Below are 27799 nucleotides of genomic sequence, written 5' to 3'. Positions count from 1 at the left end.
TGAATTCTCCCCTTCCACGCAGAAGACCTGGGTTCAATTCCCAGGCAACGCACCTCATGCACAGCTACCACCCATCTGTCAGTGGACGGTGTGGGCTGCTGTGATACTGAGTGGGTTTTTAGCAGAGCCACCAGACTAAGACAGGCAAAGAAGAAAGGCCTAGACAGACTACTTCTGAAAATCAGGCAATGAAAGCCCTTTGGTTCACAACGGAGTGTTGTCCAATCCTCAAACGATCACGGGGATGGCGCAGGACTGAGCAGCAGTTCATTCCATTGTGAATGGGGTTACCATGAGTCGGGGCCAACTCCACAGCAGCTAATGACAACAACAATAGGAGGGTGTGTTAGTCATCTAGTGCTGCTATAACAGAAATGGCACAAGTGGCTGGCTTTAACAAGAGAAATTTATTTTCTCACAGTCTAGTAGTAGGCTAGAAGTCCAAGTTCAGGGCGCCAGCTCCAGGGGAAGGCTTTCTCTCTGTCTGCTCTGGGGGAAGGTCCTTGTCCTCAATCTTTCCCTGGTCGAGGAGCTTCTCAGGCGCAGGGACACTGGGTCCAAAGGATGCACTCTGCTCTTGGTGCTTCTTTCTTGGTGGTATGAGGTTCCCAACTCTCTGCTTGCTTTCCTTTCCTTTCCTTTTCATCTCTTGAGAGATAAAAGGTAGTGCAGGCCACACCCCAGGGGAACTCCCTTTACATCCAATCAGGGGTGTGACCTGCCAAGGGTGCTATATCTCACCCTAATCCTTTTTAACATAAAATTACAATTACAAAATGGAGGACAACTAGAGAATACTGGGAATTATGGCCTAACCAAGTTGATACACACATTTTTTGGGGGGACATAATTCAATCCATGACAGAGGGGAAGAGGAATACCTGTACTTCCCAGTATACTTCCTATATTAACTATCAATTACAGTAGGGTGTGGAAGAGAAAATATCTAGTGAAAGAAACCAGTTACTCATTGGGCCCTCACAACGATCTGTGGGGTGGACAGGTTAGACAGAATTATTTGAATTTGATGGCTGAGAAAATGAAGGCCTAGCAAGGTTGAATGACAGCTCCAGGTCAGCCCGCCAGCAAACGAGAGCAGGGGTGGTTCTTACTTGAAATCCATGCTACAAGATTTGAGTGCTCCTCCCACTGACTCTGCAGAAGGTTTTAACAATCAGATTGATTACTGGTGTGGCTGGAGCTTAATTATACACTTTAGTAACAGGATGGACTGGTCTCTCGTTGACATTTTATAATCCCATTTTTTTCCTCTCAACCATCCTTTATTTTGTATGAACACAGACAGTGAAATTTGACAACACACATTCCGTCTTCTTCGCCTACAGGTAACCTCCGCTAGAATTTAGGCGGCATTCCAATCGAAGTCCACGGTGGTATGGTGGTCGTGGTTAGAGCGAGGTGGGCTTAGAAATGGTCATGAAGACTGTGTTTAGAAAAATAAGCAAGTCACTGCCTTCAAACGAAAGGAACCCTATATTTTTAGACAAGGAAACAGGAAGACTTCAGTGCTTGTTACTTAATTCACCTGGCTCTAGGCATTTGGAAATTCCAGCAGTTTAAAAAAAAATCAGTTAGCTGAAGGTTAAACATCCCTTCCCACACTAAAATCCCCTGGGGTGATGAAGTACACACATCATGAGTTTGTCTTAGTGTGTGATAATGCAGAAAGATACTATCTTGAAAGGCATTTCATCCCAGGAAGGTCTACCCAAGACACTTTGATTAGCACATTGGCCTTTTTATCACTCCCATCACTGACAGCTTCTGGTTTTCCCAGGTCAAAGAACTTGTCCAAAGAACCCACTGCCATTGAGTCGATTCCAACTCACAGTGACCGTAAAGGACAGAGTAGAACTTCCGCATAGGTTTTCCAAGGCTGTGATCTTTATGGAAACAGGCTGCCACATCTTTCTCCTGTGGAGCACTTATGGGTTCCGATGGCCAACCTTTGGGTTAACAGGCAAGTACTTAACCACTGTGCCACCAGGACTCCTTAAGAATCTTAACAGGGATACAAATCAGTGATGACATACACTAATATTTTACTCAGCCACTGTCTATTTCTTTGTGAATAGGCGTTTTTCCTTGAAATGCTGAATAAACAATAAGAACCTAGAAGGAACACACAAGTTTGCGTGTGTGTTTGTATTTAATTTTTTTCTTTTTAAAGTAAAACATCATTAGTTTTTAAGTTCAAAAGGTCTATGCTTTGAAATTAAGTTGAATCCAAATGTGTTTTTGCATCGCAATGACACATTTCACGTACGACGAAAGGATTAAAAAGGAAAACTTATGATCTGAATTTTTAACACCCTGAATTTTTGTGGTTTGTAAGTCAGGGTTTTAAAATTTTTCTGTTAATTTGCATCACGTCTTAGTGCATTATGGTTGATGAATTGAGAAGGGCAGGGAGTGCTTACTGGCCTCTGAAAATGAAAGATTGAGTTTGCCACCTAGGACAAGGCCTCGCCCGTGACCTATGAGATGGAACATTGAGGCTATGGGTTTGTAGCAATGTTGGGTCCCTCTATAACCAAATAGGAATCCGAGAATATTCTCTACTATCTTAGACAAGTTCTGAGAAAGCGAAGCATTTTTTAAAAATAATTTATTTTTGTTGTTGAGAATATACACAGCAGAACATAATCAACTCAACAGTCTCTACATGTACAATTCAGCGGCATAGATTACATTCTTCGAATTGGGCAACCATTCTCACCCTCCTTTTCTGAGTTGTTCCTCTCTCCCCTAACATAAACGCACTGCCCCCTAAAGTTCCCATCACATCTTTCAAGTTGCTGTTGTCAATATGATCCCATATAGATACATTTTAAAAGCACAATGCTAAAGGCAGGCATCCTTTACTAGGTACGCTAAATGATTGTTTGGTTTTAAGAAGGCTTCAGGGCATATTTTTGGTTTAAGGGAAAGGCATGCATTTTGAGACTACCTTACAAGTGGCAGGAACAAGGGCCTCAGCTTAAATGCCTTGTGTCTGTTACCTGGAAACCCTTAACTTTGGATCTCCTCTCCCCCCAGATCTCTGCATGGCTCCCTCCTCCTCAACCTCACCTCTGCTCAAATGCCCATCACGGGCTGTCCTGTGCCCCTGTTCCTCCCACCTCCCATCTTTCTCTACCTTCTTATCCCGCCTTATTTTCCTCATAGTCCTCATCGTCATTGAAATCACATTATTCTCCTACTCAAATTCTTTTCTACTTTCTATCATCCTCGCTACCAGTGAATAAACTACCGGTTACTGAGTGATGACTGTGTATCAGGCACAGTGCTAGATACAACCTCATTTAATTCTTACAACCACTCTACAGAGTTGGAGTCATTGCCATTATGCAGATGAGGAAAGTGAGGCTCAAAGATATTAAACTACATGCCTAAGATCATACAGCAAATAAACACCAAAGACAGGTTTGGGCCAGCTCCCAAACTCTTGCTCAGCATCACTGTACTACACTGGCTGAAAGCAACTTGTTGGCCCCAAGAATGGCAAAAACCTTACAGTCAAAACACACGAAGAGTGGTTACATGGGACATCCCAGTTCATTGGCCTAATAACTTTAGTGCTTCTGTTCTACCTCCTAGTTCTTTGCATAGTGCCTGGGGTTTTTTAAGCTTGGAAGCAGCCACCAAGGCACAACAATTGGTCTCTATTCACCTGGAGCAACGGAGGAAGAAGGGGAGTCAGGAACAGGGGGAGGAAATGGAAAGTGTGGCTAGTTGCCTCCATGAACAACTGCCTCCTTTGCTATAAGACCAGAATAACTGGATGGTGCCTGGCTAACACTACTGAACATTTTGATCAAAGATTCCATAGAAGAATCCTAATAAAAAGGGGGAAATGCAAAACAGAATTTCAAATTCTCATGGACTTCATATTTTCTAGAGACATGGAGGCTGGATTACCTCCTGAAACTACTGCACTGAGATAATCTTTAAACCTTAAACCAAAAATATCCCCTGAAGTATTCGTTAGGGCGGTTCGGTCAGTTCCCACTCACAGCAACCCTGTGTACAACAGAACAAAACACTGCTGGGTCCTGCACAATCCTCGCAATCGTGGCTATGCTTGAGCTCACTGTTGCAGCTACTGTGTCAATCCATCTCGTTGAGGGTCTTCCTCTTTTTTGCTGACCCTCTACTTTACTAAGCATGATGTCCTTTTCCAGGGACTGGTCTCTCCTGATAACATGTCCAAAGTACAAGAGACAAAGTCTTGCCATTTTCGCTTCTAAGGAACATTTTGGCTGTACTTCTTCCAAGACAGAATTGTTCATTCTTCTGGCAGTCCATGGTATATTCAATATTCTTCACCAGCACCATAATTCAAAGGCGTCAATTTTCTTTGGTCTTCCTTATTCATTGTCCAGATTTCTCACGCATATGAGGCAACTGAAAATACCATGGCTTGGGTCAGGTGCGCCTTAGTCCTCAAGACGACAGCTTTGCTTTTTAACACTTTAAGGAGGTCTTTTGCAACAGATTTGCCCAATGCAATATATTGTTTGGTTTCTTCACTGCTGCTTCCATGGGCATTGATTGTAGATCCAAGTAAAATGAAACCTTTGACAACTTCAGTATTTTCTCTGTTTACCATGATGCCCCTTATTCGTACAGTTGTGAGGATTTTTGTTTTCTTTATGTTGAAGTGTAATCCATACTGAAGGCAGTAGTCTTTGATCTCATCAGTAAGTGCTTCAACTCCTCTTCATTTTCAGCAAGCAAGTTTGTGTCATCTGCATAATGAAGGTTGTTAATGAGTCTTCTTCCCATCCTGATGCTGTGTTCTCCATATAGTCCAGTTACTTGGGTTATTTGCTCAGCATATAGACTGAATAAGTATGGTGAAAGGATAAAACCCTAACACACATCTTTCTTGATTTTAAATCACGCAATATCCCCTTGTTCTGTTTGAACGGCTGCCTCTTGGTCTATGTACAGATTCTGCATGAGCACAGTTAAGTGTTCTGGAATTCCCGTTCTTCACAAAGTTATCCACAATTTGTTATGATCCACACAGTCAAGTGCCTTTGCATAGTCAATGAAACAAAGCTAACCATCTGGGATTCTCTGCTTTCAGTCAAGATCCATCTGACATCAGCAATGATATCCCTTGTTCCACATCTTCTTCTGAACTTCGCTTGAATTTCTAGAAGTTCCCTGTCAATGCACTGCGGCAACCATTTTTGAATTATCTTCTGCAAAATTTTACTTGCATGTGACATTAATGATACTGTTTGGTAATTTCCACATTCTGTTGGGTCATCTTTCTCTGGAATGGGCACAAATATGGACCTCCTCCAGTCGGTTGGCCAGGTAGCTGTCTTCCAAATTTATTGGCGTAGATGAGTGGGCACTTTTAGTGTTGCGTCACTTGTTGAAACATCTCAACTGGTATTCCGTCAATTCCTGGAGTCTTATTTTCTGCCAATGCCTTCAGGGCATCTTGGACTTCTTCCTTCAGTATCATCGGTTTTTGATCATACGTTACCTCCTGAAATGGCTGGATGTCGACCAATTCTTTTTGGTACAGTGACTCTGTGCATTCCTTCCATCTTCTTTTGATGCTTCCCGCATCACTCAATATTTTGCCCACAGAATCCTTCAATATTGCACCTTTAGGTTTGAATTTTTTCTTCAGTTCTTTCAGCTTGAGAAATGCCGAGCATTCTTCCCCTTTGGTTTTCTAAATCCAGTTCTTTGTACAACGTCATTATAATACTTTACCTTGTCTTCTCCAGCTACCCTTTCAAAATACCCCTTCAGCCAAAATCTTCTTAAAACCAAACAATAGTTTAGCTTTACTAGTAAAGAATGTCTGCCTGGAGCATTGTACTCTTTTAAGATCTACCTACATGTGATCAAACTGACAACAGCAACTCGAAAGATTACATAAGAAACTTAGGGGACAGTGAGTTTATAATGGGGGATGAACAACTCAGAAAAGGAGAGTGAGAATGGTTGCCCAACTCGAAGAATGTCATCAATGTCAGTGAATTGTACATGTGAACTGGTGTAGATTCTGCTATATACATTCTCAACAACAAAAAATAAAATAAATTATATAAAAATACATGAGGAGCACTTGCTGGGCTCTCTGGGAGTTACAACAAACACAGCCCGCAACATTCAAAGGCTATAACTGACAGTATGTTTCCAAACAGCCTTTGGCCCTGAGAGTATGGCCCCCGACACCCTCTTAGCTCAGTAATGAAGTCACTCCTGAGGTTCACCTTTCAGCAGAAGATTGGCGAGACTCATAAAACAAAACAAGACTACAGGGGCACACCAGCTCAGGGGCAAGGACAAGGTGGCAGGAGGCGACAGGAGAGCTGTCGAGAAGGGGAGACTGTTCACATGTCGTGGGGCTGGCAACCAATGTCACAAAACAATGTGTACTAACTGTTTAATGAGAAGATAGTTTTTTTGAAGTCAGTGTTCACAGCTCTTTAAATTATACAGTCTTCCATTTATGCACACTAAGCCAGGAGAGGAAAATGGTAGAACAGGCTCCTTCCAATTAAACCCTTCGGTTTTTTTAGACACGGAAAGTGAATGTATAAAAACAAAATCCACTGTCAGATTTTAATAGAAGAAAGGAGGAAAGCAACAATGGTACAGAATGGAGACGGACTAAAATAACTGAGGAAGAGAAGGCAAGAAAGAGATAACACAAGATGGCCTGTTTTACCGTCCTTTTCGAATTGACTGGCATGTCTTAAAAAAAAAATAGGAAAACTCAGCGAATAGAAAAAAAAAGGAAGTGGCTTCTGACTGTTGTCTAGATGCTGGAATGAACAAGCAAACCTGATAATATCAGTGTCAAAGAATATTTACCAACTTCTATGAAACTGTGAATAAAAAAAACCTGTGAGTCACAGGCAAAGGAGAGGAAACTAAGTGCAATGTTTACTGTGCAGCCTCTGATTCACCGTTATTGGGGGAGAAAGCCTCGTTATTTTTAGTGGCTGCATTCACACTCTGTGGTAATCCCAATCTTACCAAATCACACTATCTAAGAAATCACTTGTGAGCCAACTGAAGTTGTACCTTACATCAAGGTTCAGAAAAGCAAGCAAGAAATTTAAAAGTTGTTTCTTAAAGTAAAATTCAGAGGAGAAATAAACTGGCAAAAAATTTTTAACACAGATGAGGCCTACTTTAAGCATTAATGATTGGCAATAATTTGGTTTTACAAGATAGACAAATTAGGGGTACTTATTGGTCTTGGCTGGGATTCTTTGTTATTTCCCACGCCCCACAATGGAAACAACTATTTGTTGTTCTTAGTGACCCCATGCACAACTGATCAAAATACTGCCTGGCCCTGTACCATCCCCATAGTCGGTTGTGGATTGGGCTGTTGTGATCTCTAGGGTTTTCACTGGCTGATTTTCAGGACAAGATTTCCAGGCCTTTCTTCTTAGTCTGTTTTAGTCTGGAAGTTCTGCTGATATCTGTTTCGTGTCAGAGCAACACAAAGCCTCCACTGACAGATGGCTGGTAGCTAGGCATGAGGTACAATGGTTGGGAATTGAATCCGGGTCTCCTGCATGAAGGTGAGAATTCTACCATGGAACCAAGAATACCCCCTGAAAACCACATAATGCCCATCAAAAAGTCAGTGGTTTAAAAAAATTACTTATTTGCATATAATGGAATACTACGCAGCTTTAAAAAATAAAAAGAAATCTGTTTATAAATAATCTGGAGAAATATGGCAAAGCATACAAGAGTATCTATAGCATGATTTTTCTCTTTTAAAAATCTTAATATATACATTGGCAAAGTCTGAACGAATCAGCATCATTCCCTAATAGTGCGTTATCACGAGGGAGCGATGGGGAGTACAGGTGGGCTTCCTGTTCTAATTCACGTATTTCTGCAGTGTTTGTTTTTTTGTTCGTTACAAAAGAACAACAAATAGTTAACAAGAACAACAAATAGTTTTTTATAATGAATATTTACTACTTTTGGGAAAAAAATATACAGCCATAAGAAACGATTTTTAAAATATGTAAAAAAAAAAAGTGGGTACCCCTCATAACTAACATTATTTAAATGTATTAGAAATTTAGTTTTAGGAGCAAACTTTAGGAATCAGTAAGGACGATAGTACTGTTAGTCCTGGAAATTAAGAAAGCGTTCCCTGCTTAAATCAATCGTGGTCACAGAAGTTATAAAGACAAAATTCTAATTGTGTACAGATGTTCTCTTAATATCTCTGAAGATGGATGTTGGATGTTGAACGATGTTTTATTATTTCATTGAAAATTTGTGCTAAGAATCCTCAATGCCCAACCAGACTGATCCAAGAGAGCAGAGTTCCAGCGTCAGAAATGGCTGTGAGGCCCTTCTGTACTGCCTGCGCCAGTCTCACAGCTGTAAAATGGGGAGCCACACTCAGTTTCGGAACTCACAGGAAGATTTTGAGCATTGATTGAAGCTGGAAGGACACTGACAAGATGTATAGTGCCGTGGTGTGATTACAAGAGCTGCTTGGGGAAGAACACAGCTGTTTTTCTAATACACATTAAAGCAAGAGACAGTGGCAATAGGAGATATTTAAGGCTGTGATGTTGGGTTGTGATAACGCAGGTAGGTTGACCATGGGCTGTTATTATAGGCAATTGTTTCACTCCCAGAGATGGCAGCAAGGAACAGGGAGGGCACAAACCAGGGCGGCATTAGTCAGCCTTTAGGTCATTACAATGATGACTAGGATGAGTAGGCCAAGGGCAGCCTGATGGTGCTCTACGCCGACTCATCAATTCTTACAAAGGCAAAAATGTATCGTACATTTGGGTCATAAGAACAGTGTCAAAATAAAAATGTAACACCTGAAATATGTGGAATTGGCAAATGTTGTGTTACCTACGTTTCAACGACAATTAAAAAATCAAATTGGAATTGAAAATAATTTAACTTATTTAGGTCTAGAAAAATCTAGACCTTATAATAAACAGAAGTAATTTCTTTTTCTTTATAAAAAACAGGCATGTTTACCGCAGAAAATTTTGAAACAAAGCAAAAAAAAAAAAGTTACCAGTAGTAATAGAAAAATTACTTAAAACTGTACCACTGAGAAGAAACCTGCAGGCAGGAATTCTGGCCTATGTCTTTACAATTTGTCCATGTGTCTATCCATCCAATACACACACACACAATCTATAAAACAATAAAACAAGTGGCATCATACTGTTTATACTATCTTAAAATAAAAACCGAATTGTAAGCACTTGTAAACTATGCTGTGAACGACATTCTTGTAGTTAAATCTTTGTGCATAATTTTGATTACTCTTTAGAATAAATGACAAGAGTGGAATTATTGTTTAAACAGTATATCAGTGGCTTATAAAAATTATTTTATACTTGAGTCTACCTCTGAAGCCATGGCTTCATTCATTACAGTTCTTTGCCCAGACTGCTCAGGGCCCCTAGAAGTTATTGTCAGTTCTAGAACTGGGTAAGGTTGGTGAATAAGCTTTCCTCACGAGTGCTTGAAGTGATTTATACTTACTTTCCGAGGCTTCACTTTATCTTGTAAATCATACTGGCCAATTCCTTTATAGCTGATTCCAAGCCACCAAGGAATTCCTTGTTTATCCTAGAAGATGGAAAACATGAGAAACAAGGCCTAATTGTTAGCTCTTCTAGAGGTGAAGTAATACTTAGCAACTCATCCCTTAACTAGTATCAACAAGTCAAAATAAAGCTGTCTTGGTAAACAAAACACGACTTAAAACTTGTTATTAAAATGCCTTCTTAGAGTTTCTTCAAATAAGATCTACAAGGCAAAACTGACCAATACTGTTAATACCATCAAAAAGAATAAAGCATTACTGTTTTAATTAAACAGCTGGCGAAAAGAAATAAAGTATAAGCATTCAACTAAGAATTAATTCAGAGGGAAAAAAAAAAAAAAGAATTCAGGGTACAAATCCATTGAAAGAAGGAAAAAAAAAAGCTCTTTGTTCTCTGAATTAGTAACTAGCTATGAAGGTTAGGGGAGTTTTTTTAAGAATTACAAAGATGAGAAAAATGGTTCCAAACTCTGATGCTTCCTTCTAATGAAGACGGGAATATTGAAAAAAATTTTTTGGAAAACTGTATAGTCCAATGACAGGATGTGTGAACAATCAGTTTGAGTGCAGATGAGGAGGTAAGCAGAATTTTTTTTCCCCATAAATTTATCTTTTAGGTCTTGCCCATGCAAAGGACGTATTCACTCAGGGAAAGAAAAACTCAGGCTTCGACAGATACTCGCGTGTAAACCAATGAAAAATCAGAAGTTGAAGTGGAGCTAGTTCGTATGTTTAGTACAATGTGTCCTTAGCATACAAGGACTTACCATCCAATTCCCCACCATTTTGAATTGTACAGGGATTTGAACGTTGCCATAATATAAAAGATCAAGCGCTGATATATAATTGATCCAGAACTGATCAATTACAAAATTATTCCCCTTTCAAACAAGAGCTTCCTCTTACCATCATGTCTTATCTGTGCTCATCATCTTAAAATATTTGACAATCTCTCCTTGCTTATAACTATCGGAAATACTATGCAATACACACTGATGGAAAAGTACTGCAAATCCTATAAATATTTCAGCATTTTATGAAGTTGCTGAAATAACACTGGAGAGCCCATGAGTCTCATAAAAGCACTGTCAACCGAAGGTCTGGAAGACTTTGACAGGTGAACAACTGGAAATGAGAAAAATCAGCCAGGACAGCAACAGGAGTAGGTGTGTCAAAAGAGGATGGTCTGAATATTTTAGGATTAAGAGAGGTCTTGAGAAAACACAAGCCCTGGTAGCACAATGGTTAAGTGCTTGGCTGCTAACCAGCTACTCTGCGGGAGAAGGATGTGGTAGACTTCTTCGATAAACATTTACAGCTTTGAAAACCCTATATACGGTTGTTATGAGTCAGAGTCAACTCGACGGTAGTGAGTTTGGTTAGGTTTTTGGGAAAATACGTGAATAGATCAAGTATTTTTCAAAAACAGTATGCCTTTTAATTTGCTAAAAATGACAGGATATAATCGGGCTATTATTTTTTAAGAAAAATCAGCCCTCCTCTCAATGCTGCAGTTCCTAGAGCCAGTTTACATATACACACATACATATAGGTTTATGCAATTGTAGAATGTTAGTGTTGTTCAGTAACTCTCAAAATGTTATGGGCATTATGAAACCTTTGTCATATGTAAGTACTTACCTTCACTGCATAGTAATGGACCCCATAAGTTGGTAGGGCTTCTACTATTTTCATATACCTATGGAAAATGAATATACACTATAATCTCTGATAAACATATTCAGAGCACCCTCATGGGAAAAGTGGTTTAAAGAAAACACAATGTCTGTCTACTTTCCTCATATCACCATGACTAATAATGATTTGACTCAAGTAGAAATAGAGTCAACCTTTCTGGGGAGTGATATGTTTTTACCCCATCCACAGTTTAGAAAGTTTTTAATAGAACTTTAATTTCAAAAAGCTATTGGAAATGTTACTTTCTGTAGATTAAGAAATGTACTATATTATATTACAATGTATTGTAGCATAAACTCAAATTTCAAGTATTTTTTAATGTAAGCACCTAACAATGGAAGCAATGAGAATGAAATTTTGGGGCATGTTCGTAAGTTTAAAAAAAAAAAAGTTACTCCATACACTAACTGTGGTAGAGGTTACATAACTGTAAATAACTGTCTTTAAAATGTATACTTAAAAAGGGTGAATTTTCTTGTACGTAAACTTGACTGAAAAATGTCTCCCCCCAAAGAACTGCAGTAATGATATTATTACTTGCTATTTTCACAGTAACAATAAAACCCAAAACACCCAAAACCCATTGCTGTCAAGTCAATTTGGACTCACAGCGGCTCTATAGGACAGAGTAGAACTGCCCCACAGGGTATCCAAGGAGTGGCTGGTGGGTTCGAACTGCCGACTTTTTGGTTAGCAGCTGAGCTCTTATACCACTGTGCCACCAAGGCTCTTACAGTAAGAATAACTGCTATTTACTGAACAGTGGCTACGTAGCACCCCCTGCACTGAGGGCCGTGTGTGCCTTATTTCACGTCATCAGTATGACGACCCAGTATGACGACCCTGGGGTGGGGCTGCTGCTGCTGCTGCTGGTGGCTTTGCTTTCCACCTTTTATAAATAGAGAAACTGAGGTCTGAAAAGACTGATCAACTTGTCCCAAGTCACAGGACTAGTGGGTCATGCTGCCAGGATTTGAACTCAGGAACGCCAGTCTCAAGATTCTTAAACAATGTGCTTCTACTACATCTCTGAGATGTACCTTTAGGGTTACTTTTTCTTTTTTTGGAAATATGATATACACAGGAGCCCTGGTGGCGCAGTGGTTAAGAGCTACAGCTACTAACCAAAAGGTTGGCAGTTTGAATCTATCAGCCACTCCTTGGAAACCCTATGGGGCAGTTCTACTCCATCCTATAGGGTTGCTATGAGTTGGAATCGACTCGAAGGCAAAGAGTTTTTTGTTTTTGTTTTTTTTGATATACATACCAAGAACAACACACCAAAACTTTATATGCTTAGTTTAACAAACTAACACATTTGTAACCACTATCACGGTCAAGAACTAGGCTGTGACCATAGCCCCAGAAACCCACCACCAATGTGTCTCTTTCCAGGACCACCCCGGAGTTCTTCTCGTTTTGGAAAAGGTGGATGTAGAGGAGAGAGGGAGGGGGCCAGGCTTCAGTAGGTACAGCACTTACTATTTTAACTGAACAAGTTATTTATAGTGTACCCAGAAGCTGTTTTGGGGTAGACTAAATTGTGTAAGACTTCTTCCCTGCTCTCAAGGGATTGAGGTTCCTGTTTAATACAACTGGACTTTCTAACGACATTTTGAAGATGAATTTCCCCGGACTTTGAAATCAGTAATTTGGTAATTTTTAAGTCCATGACCTACGTGTGAATAAATAATAAGAGGTTAATTAAATGTGCCAAGGTCATGCACCAATTAAATTACAAAGCCAGGATTCAAACAAAGTGAGCCTGATTCCACTCTCTAGAGCCTGGACTACCAAGTTATACAGTCTCTTATTTGGAACCACAAAGATAACCATCCAGGGACATGAAAGAACCCTGCATTTAAGCAAGGACACTTTGTAATGTGCTCACTAACCTAATCTAAAATCCTACGGAGAAATTTTTATTCCTTTTTTTTTTTTTTCAGTTCAGGAAACAGGCACAATGAGTTAAAATGTCCAGGATTCCACTTAAGGACTACTAATTTCTAATTTCTGCCTTGAAGATTATAGAAACTGTGTTATGGTAAAAATGACATTACTGTGCATAGAAGTATGGGGTTTTGGGGAAATCTAGACATTGACGGGGTGGGGGGTGTGGGGGAGGGAATGATCTCCAAGTCCTTAATTCAATTCTTACATGCTCTAATCTATACTTGGTGGGGTATTTTTTTAAAAGTTATAGCCATCCATAAAATTATTTTATAATTACCGCAGCAACGTCCTTAAAACAGATTAACTTGTATAATTTTAAAACTTTAATGTAGAAGGTGAACTTTTTTTGTGTGAAAAAGATACCGTATTTTTACGCAAATAACATGCACCTTCTACATTTTTTGACAACCGCTTCTCCCTCTGCAAGGCATTTTCTGACCATGCTATGCTAATTTTTTTTTGTTTGTTTATAGCAACATGTAAAAATAAATGGGCATAGTGACACTTACAAAAATACCTCGCGGGGGGAGGGGGGGAGGGTGCGGTTGGCAAACAAACGTAGAAGGTGTGTGTTATTTGTGTAAAAATACGTTATGTAATAGAACATTTGCCAATTCAACAACTATTTCATGTACATTCAGTGACACCAATTAACGTTGTGCAACCATCACCATAATCTGTTGCCAAATTTCCCATCCCCATTAACAGATACTCAGGCTGCCTAAACAATGACTCCCCCTTTTCCCTCCTTCCGCCCCTGGTAATCACTAATAAACTTTGGTCTCTATAAGTTTGCCTATTACAGATATTTCCTTTAAGTGGGATATACAATATTTGTCCTTTTGCAATTGATTTACTGAAATCGAACTGTTTTTAATAAATAGGTGGTAGCTCTATATGTCATAAAATTCAGAAATATATATCACTATGGTCTATTCTCATTTTTTTTTTTTCTTATTTTCTTTATTTTTTTATGGTCTATTCTCAGTAGCCTAAAGAAATTGATTATCCAACACCAATACACCATGTACTCCAACCAAAGTAGAATCACAAATTGGAAAACCAAACAAGGCCTCCAGACAGGTTTTGTTTGCCTCACAGTATGTTAAAACTTTTTTTTTCCAAGTTATTTTTATTGTGTGTTAGGTGAAAGCTTACGGTTCACGCTAATTTCTCATATAAAAATTTATACACGTATTGTTATGTGACACTAGTTGCAATTCCTATAATGTGACACCTGATTCCCCCTTTCCACCCTGGGTGCCCTGTGTCCCTCCAACCAGCTTCTGTCCCTTCCTGCCTTCTCATCCTGCCTCTGGACAGGAGCTGCCCATTTGGTCTCGTGTATCTGCGGGAACTAAGAAGCACATTCTTCACAAATACTATTTTATGACTTATAATCCAGCCTAACATTTGAAGAATGGGCTTCGGAAATAGTTTTAGTTTTGGGTTAACAGACTGTCCTATGTTAAAATTTTCTTATAATTACTTCCCAATTTTTAAACCTGAGATTTAAAATCTGAATACCCAGTTTCTCTTATACAATATAATAAAATCTGGTAATCTTCTGCCTACTTTCTAAAGTTATGTAGCCTTACCTCCTTTTTCCAGGGCAAATCCCTGCAGTTTACCACAGTCCCCACCATTCCCTACTGTCCTATATCTGGCTGACATTTCTCATTTTTATTACCTGTCTGATACCAGTCGACATCTGAGGTCAAATAAGAACTGTGTATACAGAAACTATATTGCAAAAATCATTTCAAATGACTTCTTCAAACAGAAAACACTGAAATCATATCTAAGCAAAAGAAAAGAAAGACACTCACTGAACCACAGCTTGACCTCGAGTCAGACCTTTTATTTTCAAATAATGCTCAATTATCCTGTCCTCACTGTAAAAGGAGAAAAGGAAAAATATGTCAAAACATGATTAGATGAAATACAGGCTCAATTAAGATTCTCAGGCAGCTATTGGGCACTTGGGAGGGAAGGCCTTCACCAACTTGTTTGGAGGACAGAGTCTAGCTGACTTTGTTTCTGTAGTTTCTGTAGGTCACGGGTTCCTGAGCATCAGACATCTGAGACCACCTCATGATTTTTGCCATTTTATTTATTTTTAACTTAGTTTATTAGAAAAGGAAACATAATATCAATTTCTCAAATGGAAAATTAATACCCTTTATTGTAACTGAATAATATATGATAAAAACAAGATATGCTTACTAAATGCTAGTTTTTTTTTTTTTTTTTTTTTACATTTGCAATGCTAGTTGGAAACCCTGGTGACATAGTGGTTAAGTGCTACGGCTGCTAACCAAAAGGTCGGCAGTTTGAATCCACCAGGTGCTCCTTAGAAAACGTATGGGGCAGTTCTACTCTGTCCTGTAGCGTTGCTGTGAGTTGGAACTGACTCGACGGCAACGGATTTTTTTTTTGAAATGCTAGTTAGAGAACATTGCTGGGAAATTTTTGATCAGAAGACCTATCTTCTCTTTGGTTAAAAAAGAGATTAGCAAGTGTTAGGTGTTTAAAAAACTTCTTCTTGAATTATTCACAAAGATTAAAAAAAGAATTAAAACTACTCTGAGTCTGTGTACAATCCAAAACACTGTATTCTCACCACTTAGCGACACAGTTTTAGGAGAAAACCCCTTCATTACTGTCCTAGGATAAAACTTGTTGACTGGAAAGAAGAGAACTAGGCTGAAGTCTGGCAACCCTTGAAATCATTCAGCTACCTTACCCTCCCTTCTGACAAGACAGCTCTTGAGTCATATTTCAAGTATAACCTAGAAGAGTAAATATTTTTTATCTCTCTGTTTTTTCGGTAACGCTTTACAATGAGCTTTTCCAAATCCACAGTTTCAAAAGGAAGACCCATAATCAATGGTAACCAGCCTGTATTTTTTGTCTTAAGAAGAAACCATTTAATTTCTTAGGAAGGTTCCCGAATCAGAATGCAACGCAGACTCATTATTCACTTTCGCTATGTTTGCGAAATACAATCCCACTTTCATACTGAAGCTAGCAATATTTAGTTTGTGTCTGCTTTTTAGTGGAAAGGAAATCTATCTTCACGTTTCAGAAACTTACAGCAAGGAAAATATACATAAAGGGAATATGAGTAATTCAAAGGGGAAAAAGTAATTTTCTAGGAAAAAATTGTGGTATGGAAAATGAGTACTATAGATTCATTAAAACATAAATAAATAAAACAACTCAAGATATATAACAACTTCTGGTCATAGAGGAAACCTCTAGGCATTAAGGTCATTTCTGATCATTAGGGAACCCTCTGATCAGGGAAGTCTGTTATTTCATTATATTTATACTGCACTTTGCTAGATTAAGGCCACATTACACAGTGACTGCACATATACCGAGCATTATATTCACATAAAAACACGCTCTGCAGAGCTTTTAAACACTTAAAGGCAACGGCTCACAACCACTCTTTATGCCTAAATTCTATAGCTGAGTAGCCTTACGTCTTTTTCCCAGGGCAAAAGCTCTCCAGTTCACCACAGTCCCCACCCCTCCCTATAGACCTACACCTGGCCTACATTTCTCAATTTTGTTAACTGCCTGAAACTAGTAGGCATCTGAGCTGGTGACATGAATGTATGGAATGATGCCAGACATCTTCCAATTGTTGGTAATATAATTTCTAACCAGATGAGGGCTATACACAAAAACTACATAGCAAAGATCATTTCAAACGACTTCCTAAAATAGAAGACATTAAAATTATATCTAAGCAAAAGGAAAGACTGGGAGACATGCACAGTGATCTCCGTGAGCCTTGACAAAATCCTTTCATGAAAGGATCAAGGTCTATCTACCGTTACTTTGACACATTTGATGGGCAATTTGACATTTCCCTCACTTTTCTTTTAAATTCTGAAAAGCATGCAGTTCTTGATGGAGGCTATGACAACAGGATTACTGGGTAGCATACATTTGTCATCTTGACTTGGCTTACCAGTAAGCAAGGGATGGGTGCTCCTGAAGAGTTTTGGTTGGAAAGGCTGGTAGTGTCCTTAAATCTTTCCTGGCATTTTCATCACTAAAAGGAAAAATAATACAGCAATGTTAGTCACTGTCACCTAAAAAAAATCCAAGTCAGTCACCAAATGACTGAAATCTGAAAAGTAACCATATAGCATGTCGGGTTCTGTCAAAACTTTGTGGTCAACACACACATGGGTATGGGCTCTAACAAGAAACAGCCCCCAAATTTGACAACCAAACCATATGATGATATTTTGAAGCTTTTAAAAAGACAAAAATAAAAAGTGTGAATATTATTAAACTGCCAGTATCTCATTTTCCTTACTCTACTCCTAAACCCATGGCTGTTTTCATTGTCCATTATTTTCTGCATCTATTTTATTACATAATTATGATTACAACTGTGCATATTTCAAATTCTGTTTTTACTCAGCATTCTTTACATGTCATTATATACTTTCTCCATGATCCTACAGCATCCTCAAAATTATCTTTAGAGGCTATATAATATTCAACCATGTTGGAATAGCGGTCATCATACAACCATTCATATAATGTGACCCATTTTTCATAAAAGATATCATTGTAATACAAAGATTTATGAAGAACTTTCTGTTACTCTTTTCTGTAATTTCCTTACTACCCTCTGAAATAAAAACACCTAAGTCCCCCAGATGTGGAAATCACTTGACTAGAAGATGACCGGAAAACACGTTTGTAATGAAGCCCAAGTATACCTCAACTTGCACCAAGTGAACTAAAATGTATCTCGTGTAAGGCCAACTATTATCTAATTAATTATAAAATGGCAAATTTCTAGTTGTACAAAGAGAAGGGGGCGGTCTTTGTGAGACTTCAGAGAAGAGAGAACAGGTAAAATGAACCAGTCATAGCTGGTCCTGTGCTGTGTAAGAGGGAATTCTCTCTAACTGCCTCAAGTTGAGGAGGAAACAAATAGGATTTCTCTAGGGTCTGTTAGAGTATGGAAGAAGTTCATGTAAAAGTTATTCAAAATCCTGATGAATGTCACGGAATTATACATGTAAAAAACGTTGAAATGGCAAAAGCTTGTTTTTATATGTATATATTTACCACATATTTAAATATATATACACACCACATATTTAAATATATATATATATTTACCACAGACACACACAATCCAGTCAAACCAGCGTTCAAATAGCGTATTACTAACTCTTCTCTTCCTACTTTTCTACCTCTTCCTATCTTTACCACTTTTAGCTACTCTTTGTTGAGAGGTTACCAGGCACCATGCACCATGCAAAGCATTTTTCAGGCATTATTCACCTCATATAAGTCTTACCACGACCCCTCCTGTGCAGTAGGTACAGGTAGGAGCAGGCAGTTTAGAGAGGCTCAAGTCACTTGTCTCACAGCTACTATGGGAAGGAGCCAAAAGGACAACCCAGTGGATCTGGCTTCAAAGGTCAAAGCCTTGACTACTGTATTCTATTACCTGACTCCCAGAGACCTCCAGAGCAGTGTCCTAGAGAGTTAACATGAACATTCTCGCTCTGACAAGGCACAGCTTCCCTTCACCCCTGTGTCCAATTATAAATGAAAACACTGACAAAGTAGTTTTAAAATTCATCACTTGTGCATTTTTATATTAGCTTCCCTGAGCCTGATTAGGAGCCCTATGGTTTGCCCCAATGTGATTCGTGATAGTGAAGAAGACGAACACTCAATGGAAAAACCAAACACTATACCCAAGATGAATTTCCTTCCAAAGTATTCATTCAACTTGCATAGATCAATGGTTACAGTTCAAAATGGGGAACTAAACATTGCCTCCAGACATGTTTTGTTTTGCCCACATTGTACTGTTCTATATTAGAGATTGCTCATTCCTGTCACTTAATCAGTGGAGCAGTGGTTAAGCGGTATGGCTGTTAACCAAAAGGTTGGCAGTTCAAATGCACCAGCTGCTCCTTGGAAACCCTATGGGACAGTTCTATTCTATCCTATAGGGTTGTTATAAGTTGGAATCAACTCGAAAGCAATAGGTTTTTTTTCGGCCACTTAATCAAGTTAGGTTTAAGTGGTTCTCCTTCAATGTCTACAGAACATTTGTTTTCTGGATGTATCTTCTAGTCTCCTGGCAACCAAGTAAGCTCAGTGAGCAAACTGTTAATGAACTTACTGTGTTTCAATAAGAATGGGTAATTAGAGTAAGTGTTACCAAGCTTGGCGATGTTATGATTTGCACCTGTCAACATTACATTTCAAAACCAGGTTTGTGGCCCTTCCTAAAGGTTTTCAGTTTTCTAAATCACTACAGGAAATAAAAACTCCCTTGGCTCCCGGCCTTACATAAGGGTAAATCTCTATTCATTTGAAATCTGAGCAGCGTGGCTTAACCACACTGACAATCTTGGGAAACCGGTTTTGGCTTCCTGAAAATCAAAATATACCACAATCCAATTTATTCATATTTAAAGGTCACCTGTCAACTCCCAGTAATGATATTTATTTTTCTTAACAATACCTTTTATGTTCTGTACTTCAAATCCGATTTTTCTTTAAAAAGAAGTTGGCTTGTGAGTTTTTTTATGAAAAGCAAATACATGTACATATTATAAAATGATAAACTAAGGACAACACATATTGTTTTTAATCATCACCATCAACAACATATATGTTATCTTGTGGGTCCATGTGAATCATCTGCTATGTTATAAGAACTCAGCCTGGCATTCAACTTATATATTTGGATTAGAGTTAATTTTGTGGCAATCAGGACCTCACCAGACTCTTCACCAAAGAAGACATTCAGGTGGCTAACAGACACATGAGGAGATGCTCAAGATCATTAGCCATTAAAGAAATGGAAATCAAAACTACATTGAGATACCATCTCACCCCGACCATAATCCAAAAAAAAGCAAAATAACAAATGCTGGGGAGGCTGTGGGGAGACTGGAACTCTTATGCACTGCTGAATGAATGTAATAACAGTACAATCAACCACTTTGGAAAAAGATATGGTGCTTCCTTAAAAGTTAGAAATACTATACGATCCAGCAATACCACTCCTAGGAATATACCCCTGAGAAATAAGAGCCATCACACAAACAGATATATGCACACCCAAGTTCATTGCAGCATTATTCACAATAGCAAAAAGCTGGAAGCCTAAACACCTATCAACAGATGAATGGATAAACAAATTATGGTACATGCACACAATGGAATACTATGAAACGATAAAGAACAATGATGAATCTGCTAAACTTCTCACAACATGGATGAATCTGGAGGGCATTGTGCTGAGTGAAATAAGGCAGTCACAAAAGGACAAACATTGCATGAGACCACTATTATAAACACTCAAGAAAAGGTTTACACACACGAAAAAAGCATTCCTTGATGGTTAAAGGGTGGGGAGGGAATGGGAGGGGAAATCACTAACTAGATAGTAGACAAGTCTCAACTTCAGGGCAGAGAAGGACAAAACACAATATAGGGGAAGTCAGCACAATTGGACCAAACCAAAAGCATAGAAGTTTCCTGGACACATTCAAACATTTTGAGGGACCAAGTAGCTGGGTGCAGGGGATCATAGTCTCAGGGGACACCTAGGTCAATTGGTATAACATAGTTCATAAAAAAATGTTCTACATCCCACTGTTGTGAGTAGCATCTGGGTTCTTAAAAGCCTGTGAGTGGCCATCTAAGATATATCTGTTGGTCCCACCTTGACCAGAGCAAAGGAGGATGAAGAAAACCAAAGACACAAGAAAAATATTAGCCCAGAGGACTAAAGGACCACATGAACCAGAGACTCCACCAGCCTGAGCCCTGGAGAACAAGATGGTACCCAGCTACCATCAATGACCACTCTGACAGGGATCACAACAGACAGTCATGGATAGTGGGAGAAAAATGTAGAATAGAGTTCAAATTCATAAAAAAAGACCAGAACTTACTGATCTGACAGAGACTGGAGGAACCCCCAAAACTCTGGCCTCCCCCCGCTCCAGACACTCTGCTAACCCAGAATTGAAACCGTTCCTCAAGGCCACTTTTCAGACAAAGATTAGACAGGCCTATAAAACAAAAAATAACATAAAGTAAGGAACACACTTTTTAGTTCAATCAAATATACGAGACCAAATGGGCAACTCATGTCCAAAAGTAAGATGAGAAGACGGGAAGGAACAGCAACTAGACAAATGGGCACAGGGAACCCAGGGTGAAAGGGAGAACATGCTGTCACATTATGGGGACTGCAACTAATGTCACAAAACAATGTGGTATAAATTTTTGAATGAAAAATTAAGTTGAGCTGTAAACTTTCACCAAAAGCACAATTAAAAAAAGACTTAAAGCTGCTATTCATCTTAAATGTGTTTATTCATTTAACAAATATGTAATAAGTGTATATTACATGCTTAGCATGTAGAAGTGAGCGTCATATAATGGAGTTGCTTTTAATTTATTCAACTGCATTCATCCAAAAGAAGGAGAAGAGAGAAGAGAGGAGAGAGAACTTTTATCCATCATTCTATTCAATAGGCTCATAGCTGAGAGTAAGTGGGAAACTGGAGACTTGACGCTGCTCCTCTCTTAGATGGATTTAGTCCCCGTGTCCCAAACACAAGCATCTCACAGTGCTGAGATTTTTCTAGCATTTAAACATATCATTTTAATACATTTCTGTTAAATGCAAGCAACTTCTATATTTAACACCTAACTGAAGAAACCGCCAAGGGTTTCAACTGGAAAAACACATTACTCACGTTGGATTTACTGAAAGATGAGCTTTGGTGTTCAAGATGCCGTCTTCCTGAAGAATTTTCAAGAGTAGTTTTTAACTATGTGCAGTTGGAAGTTACTCCAGTTACAAGATGTGAAAAGATGTTATTCATCTGGAAATGCTGGCTGAATAAATTACCAAAGGCTAATCATGAGCCAACATCCTAAATAATCCCATTTGGTCTCATGGTTATATGTATGTATGAGAATATTCATTCATTAAGAACTTTTTTTTTTGTACTAACCAGCCACATCGGGAAGCAACTAAACTGTCCATTAATAGGAGCGTGGCTTAGGAATCTTTTTAAGGAAAGTTTAGACTACTTTAAAAGAAGCGTACTGTAGAGATTAGTGGTACGCCACCACGGGCAGTTTTGCCCCTTAGGGGACATTTAGCAATGTTTGTTGATGCTCTGTCACAACTAGGGAAGGGAATGTTACTGGCATTAGTGGATAGAGACCAAGGATGCTGCTAAACATCCTACAATGCACAGGACAGCCTCCCACAACAAAGAATTACCCAGTCCAAAATGTCAATAGTTCTAAGTTTGAGAAATCTTGATTAGCTTATAATGAAAATCCTAAGAATTCAACCAAAAACTTTTTGAAGCCTATCTTTTAGACTTGAAGAATTTTTCTTATGTGCCACTCTTAGACTATAAATATCCGGGATGTCAAATGCCAATGTATAACAGGAGCCAAGTAAAACGAGCATAAGAAAATCAACTGGGGAAGAGAGAAATAAAAAATGGCAAGCCAAGTTCCGCATGACACAGGAAGACAATGGGGAATGGCGGGGACCGGGGGAAGGGAACATGGAAGATAACCAAAACACTGTGCAGGCCACGTGAAACACGGCCACAGGGCATCACCATCAACTTGCAGTTTCTGACAGAAACTGTTAGTAAAGGATGGACAGGAAGATGCCTTCTTAGTTTCTCAACTTGGTTTCTAGCTTCAGATAATTTTTAACAGTGTAGACTGTCAACAATGCATGAATAAAGGAGACACATAGACAGTTTTTTCAAATTTGGATTTTGGACCATCCTAAATTTTTTAAAGATTATATTCTGGAGAAAGAACACAGCGTTGTTTCTTTGTATTAAATAGGTTCCTATTTTCTTTCCACATCTGGTCATTTGTGCCACTGCAAAACATCCCTTCCTTGTGAATACATAATATCACTTTCCTAGGAGAACCTAATTAATACAGAAAATGTCTAGCAAGCCACTGCAAATACTGAGGTGACTGTGCTGTGGACCTGGCTGTAACATTAAAAGAGTTTCAGAACGATTGAAGGTCGGCTCAGACACACAGGCTGGCAGAAAAATGAGCTTAATGTATCAACAAACAGCGCACAAGTGGAAATCCAAATGGTCAACAGAAGAAAAAGTGTTCAACTTCATATGTATTCAGAGAAGTACAAATTAAATCCTCCATTACCATTACACACCAGATGTCAAGTTTTTAAAATTCTGGCAATTCCTAATTTAAAGGAAGATGTAGAGGAATAACCATTGCTAGTGGTCGCTATGAGTCGGAATCGACTCGACGGCACTGGGTTTTTTATTAGTGTTTGGAAATTTGCATACACCATGACCCGGCAGCAATTCCTTTCTTGGGTCTGTCCCTAGAGAAACCTATACACAAGAATGTTTACAGCAGTATTGTTCACAATAAAACAAAGAAAACAACCCAAATATCTCTTAACAATAACTGGTTGCCATCAAGTCAATCCCAACTCATGGTAACCCCACGTGTGTCAGAGTAGAACGGTGTTCCGTAGAGTTTCAACAGCTAACTTTTTGGAGGTAGATCGCTAAGTCTTTCTTCCGGACTTGAACTGCCAACCTTTTGGTTGGCAGCGGAGCTTACGTTTGTACCACCCAGAAGCCAGGCCTGGGAAATTAGCCTGTGAGCCTGAGGCCTCATGGATCTGTGAGCTTGCAGGGGAAGCCTGGTTGGCGTCAGCACATGAGGCCCCTCCCAAGCTGGCTGTGAGGGCACAGGGCGAGGTTTATATGAATAAGGATCAATCTCAATGTCCAGCAGGGAAGTGAGCAGACCTCAGTCGGGATGTCTCTGCCTTTCACTAGCAGCAAATGCATTCATCCGTCTGGACATTCTTGACCCTAATGGTAATGGAAATGTTATTTTAAAGATGCACTTGACTGGAATTGCCACGAGAGACTGGTTTCTCTGGGTCCTGCCCAAAGAGAATGACCATAAATCTACATGGCTTGCTGCTTCTCAGTGGCCAAACCTGAAATTGTTTTTCTCCATCAATTCAGCAGGAATTCAGATGTCACAATGGACAACATGCTTGCGTTTTATCTGCTTACCTAGGTGGAACCCCTCCCCTGGGTATTTCAGATTCCCATTTTGACAGCCTGCCAGAGGAAGCAGCCCACGACACCACCTAGCCACTGGGACTACTTTGTAGGAAGTGGTTCCTTTGGCATTCTCAAGCCCCCTTTTATGGGGTGTTGTTTTTCTTTACTGACCACAAAAGCCCCGTAGGAATGTGCCAACCCTACTCATTTTGAGGGAGCCACATGGTTGGCAAAACTGAGGCCACCTTTTGTGTGTGTGCAAAACTGTGGGTGCTGGAACACTTGTGTGGAAAAAGCCACCCCCCAGCAAATGTGTACACCTGCTTGTGGCTAATAGCGAGCTTGCTCAGAGCAACAATCAGCCACCTGCCATTTGCAGGCTGGAGCGCAAGGGAGTGCAGGCAGTTAGCCAACTGTGGGTGCTAGCAATTCTTGGGGAAAATGAATTCAGTAAGTTCCCTTTAAGACTGCTGCTGTCCATGCTGGGTGTGGGGGCATTCACTACGTTTCCAGGACAGGTTTTTAAAAAAGCTCAAACCCCAAACTTCACTTTACTTCTTGAAGCCAAAGTTGTATTGTACCTGACCCCAAATCAAAGGGGCATGAAAAGTACACATTACACACCAGGCCTAAACGGAAACGTCTGCAGAGACTTTACCGCACAAAGAAACAAACTGAATTATTTAATTAGTAACTTGAGACACTGTGGCAATCAGTCTGATGGTTTCTCAAAAAGTTAAATGTAGAATGATCATATGATCCAGCAATTCCACTTCTAGGTATATATGCAAAAGAGTTGAAAGTAGGAACACGCATACCGTGTTCATTGCAGCACTATTCACAATATCAAAAGATGGAAACAACCTAAATGCCCATCAACAGATGAATGGATAAATAAAATGTGGTGCACGCAATGGGATATTATTCAGCCATAAAAAAAATGAAGTTCTGATACACGCTGCAACATGGATACTGCCTTGAAAACATGCTGAGTGAAATAAGTTAGTCACAAAAGGACATACATCGTATGATCCCACTTATACGAAATATCTAGAACAGGCGAATGCATAGAGACCAAGTTTACCAGTGGTCACCAGGGGTGGGTGGGAGAGAGGGAGTAAGAGGGGCCTCATTGCTCAGGGAGCACTGAGCTTCTGTTAAAAGTGAGGGACAAACATGAAAATGGGATAATGGTGACGACTGAATGTGGCCAACACAATGTCACTGAGTTGTACATGTGAACAATGTAGAAATGGCAAATGTGGTTTCATATATATTTACCACAATTAAAAAAAAAAAAAAGTAACTTGGGACTGGAGTTCTTTTTTCATTCACACAAAATCATAACTCAAAATCGCTAGCTCAGAAAAATGTATATGTGAACGGAAAGCACTATTGATTAAACGCCTGTTCAAACACCTAAGATCAAGTCCCAGGCCTGTTAATAATAGGTGTAAATGTACCATGTTGACTAAATGTCCTCAGAAATTAAATAACAGGCTGTGAAAAGGGGCCTCAGAGGACTTAGGCAAGTTCTCACAGTTGAGAACTCTATTTAATACCATGTTCCTTGCAAACCAAAGATTTCCTGTCATTAAGAGCTGAGCTAAATAGAAACATCTGCTGGTTTTCTGGCGTGGCCGCGTATAGGCCCTGAGGAGAAGCTGCTTCCTTGTCCACGCTTGCTAGAAACCTGTGGTGACTGACTGGTCAGGTTTTTGAAGAATGCTGAAGGAATGGAACACAATTAATGATCTCCAGTTAGAAAAGGTGTATTCAATGTCTGTTAAATAGGTGTGACAGGTGCCAACTTGACTACTAAACCACTTGACCTAGATCCAGTCTTTAAGGATGACAGCTTGCTTAAAAATGTAATTATTAAAAGGATCTTGGTCACAGTTTATAATCATCAATTTCCTCAACTAATCTACTGGCATTGATCAACACCTCTGTGATTAGCAGTTTGTAGTAAGTTATCAGTTTACTTACGGCAGCTTTTCCACTAGCCAAACTGCCTTGAAATCGCCCTTCATTAAAAAGGGAAAACCGCTCATGAAGTCATCTTTAAACTATACAACAGTTTTGCTCAATTAATAAAAAATGTTTGCCTCGAATGTAGCGCTCTTTTAAAGAATTATGAGTGTAAACTGACAAGAGGTAACGAAAGCACAGATGAGAACTTTAAGGGGCAAATATGACCAAACCCAAACCCACTGCCATTGAGTCAATTCTGAGCATAGGGATCTTTTACGGAAACAGACTGCCACATTTCTCCTGCAGAGCGGCTGGTGGGTTCCAACTGCTGACCTTTCCGTTAGCAGTCGAGAACTTAACCACCGAGCCTAAATTAACGGTGACGAAACAATAGGCTAGAAATAGAATGGTGACACAATGTGAAGTATGTAACCAATGTTACGGAACGTTTCGTGGAGAAATTGTGAACGGATGTATGTTTGGTTGTGTATATTGCTAACAAAGATAAATATTAAAAAGGAAAATCACATTTCTCTGTTTTCTGCACAATTATGTCATCAGCAACAACGAGCTCAAGCATAACAACGATTGTAAGGATGGCTCAGGACCGGGCAGTGTTTCGTTCTGTTGTGCCTGGGGTCGCTATGAATCAGAATCGACTCGACGGCACCTAACAACAACATGTCATCAGCAATGATGAATCTAGTTTGGTTCATGATCTTCCTGACTTAATAACTAGGAATTTCTAACAGCAAATTTCTCTCTACTAACTCCTAGCTAAGGAGCCCTGCTTGCTCAGTGGTTAAAGCACTCGGCTGCTAACTAAAAATTTTGAACCCACCAGCCGCTCTGTGGGAGAAAGATGTAGCAGTCTGTTTCCATTACAGCCTTGTAAAACTCGTGGGGCAGTTCTACTCTGTCCTATAGACTCACTGTGAGTTGGAATTGACTCGGCCGCAGTGGGTTTGGCTTTTTTGGTAATTCCTAGCTAAAAAGAATATTAAAGGTGACAAACACAATAAAACAGCAATCCTCTTGGTCCCTAACCAGCAGCATCAGCATTATCTGAGAACTTGTTTCCAAATTCTTGGGCCCCACCCCAGACCTACTGAATCAGAAACTTTGAGGGTGGAACCCAGCAATCTGTATTTAACAAAGTTTGAGAACCACTGTGACAGAATAAACTCAACATAAAACACAGATTTTCAAGAAAGAGACAGTAAGTAATCCGTGGTTTAAAACGGGAGAGATGGTCAAGGAGGCTGAGCAAAGGCTTTAGGGCAGGCGACCTAGGAGGTTAGTGTCAGGAGATTCCGGAGGCTGCCCAAGTAGTGTTGCAGAGTGAGTGCCCTTTAGTCCCCAAAAAGAAACGCTTTCAAGGACAACAGTTCACAGTCACTGGGTGGTGGAAACAGAAAGTGCT

General features: G+C 39.5%; 1 protein-coding gene across 6 annotated transcripts in view; it reads right to left on the bottom strand.

The window, feature by feature from the left end:
* The window catches only part of FRMD4B (FERM domain containing 4B), a 386589-nt gene that overhangs the window by 39438 nt on the left and 319352 nt on the right, over window positions 1–27799 (bottom strand). For all 6 annotated transcript variants that reach the window (XM_064275017.1, XM_064275018.1, XM_003409793.4 and 3 more), the window contains 4 exons: window positions 17259–17342; window positions 15103–15168; window positions 11264–11321; window positions 9559–9645 (listed from right to left, as the gene is read on the bottom strand). In XM_064275017.1, the coding sequence (XP_064131087.1) occupies window positions 9559–9645; window positions 11264–11321; window positions 15103–15168; window positions 17259–17342 (295 nt within the window). The remainder of the gene's footprint in view (window positions 1–9558; window positions 9646–11263; window positions 11322–15102; window positions 15169–17258; window positions 17343–27799) is intronic.

Source organism: Loxodonta africana, chromosome 22 (assembly GCF_030014295.1).
Source record: "Loxodonta africana isolate mLoxAfr1 chromosome 22, mLoxAfr1.hap2, whole genome shotgun sequence".
NCBI classification, from domain to species: Eukaryota; Metazoa; Chordata; class Mammalia; order Proboscidea; family Elephantidae; genus Loxodonta; species Loxodonta africana.
This window is presented reverse-complemented; position numbering and strand designations above follow the sequence as displayed.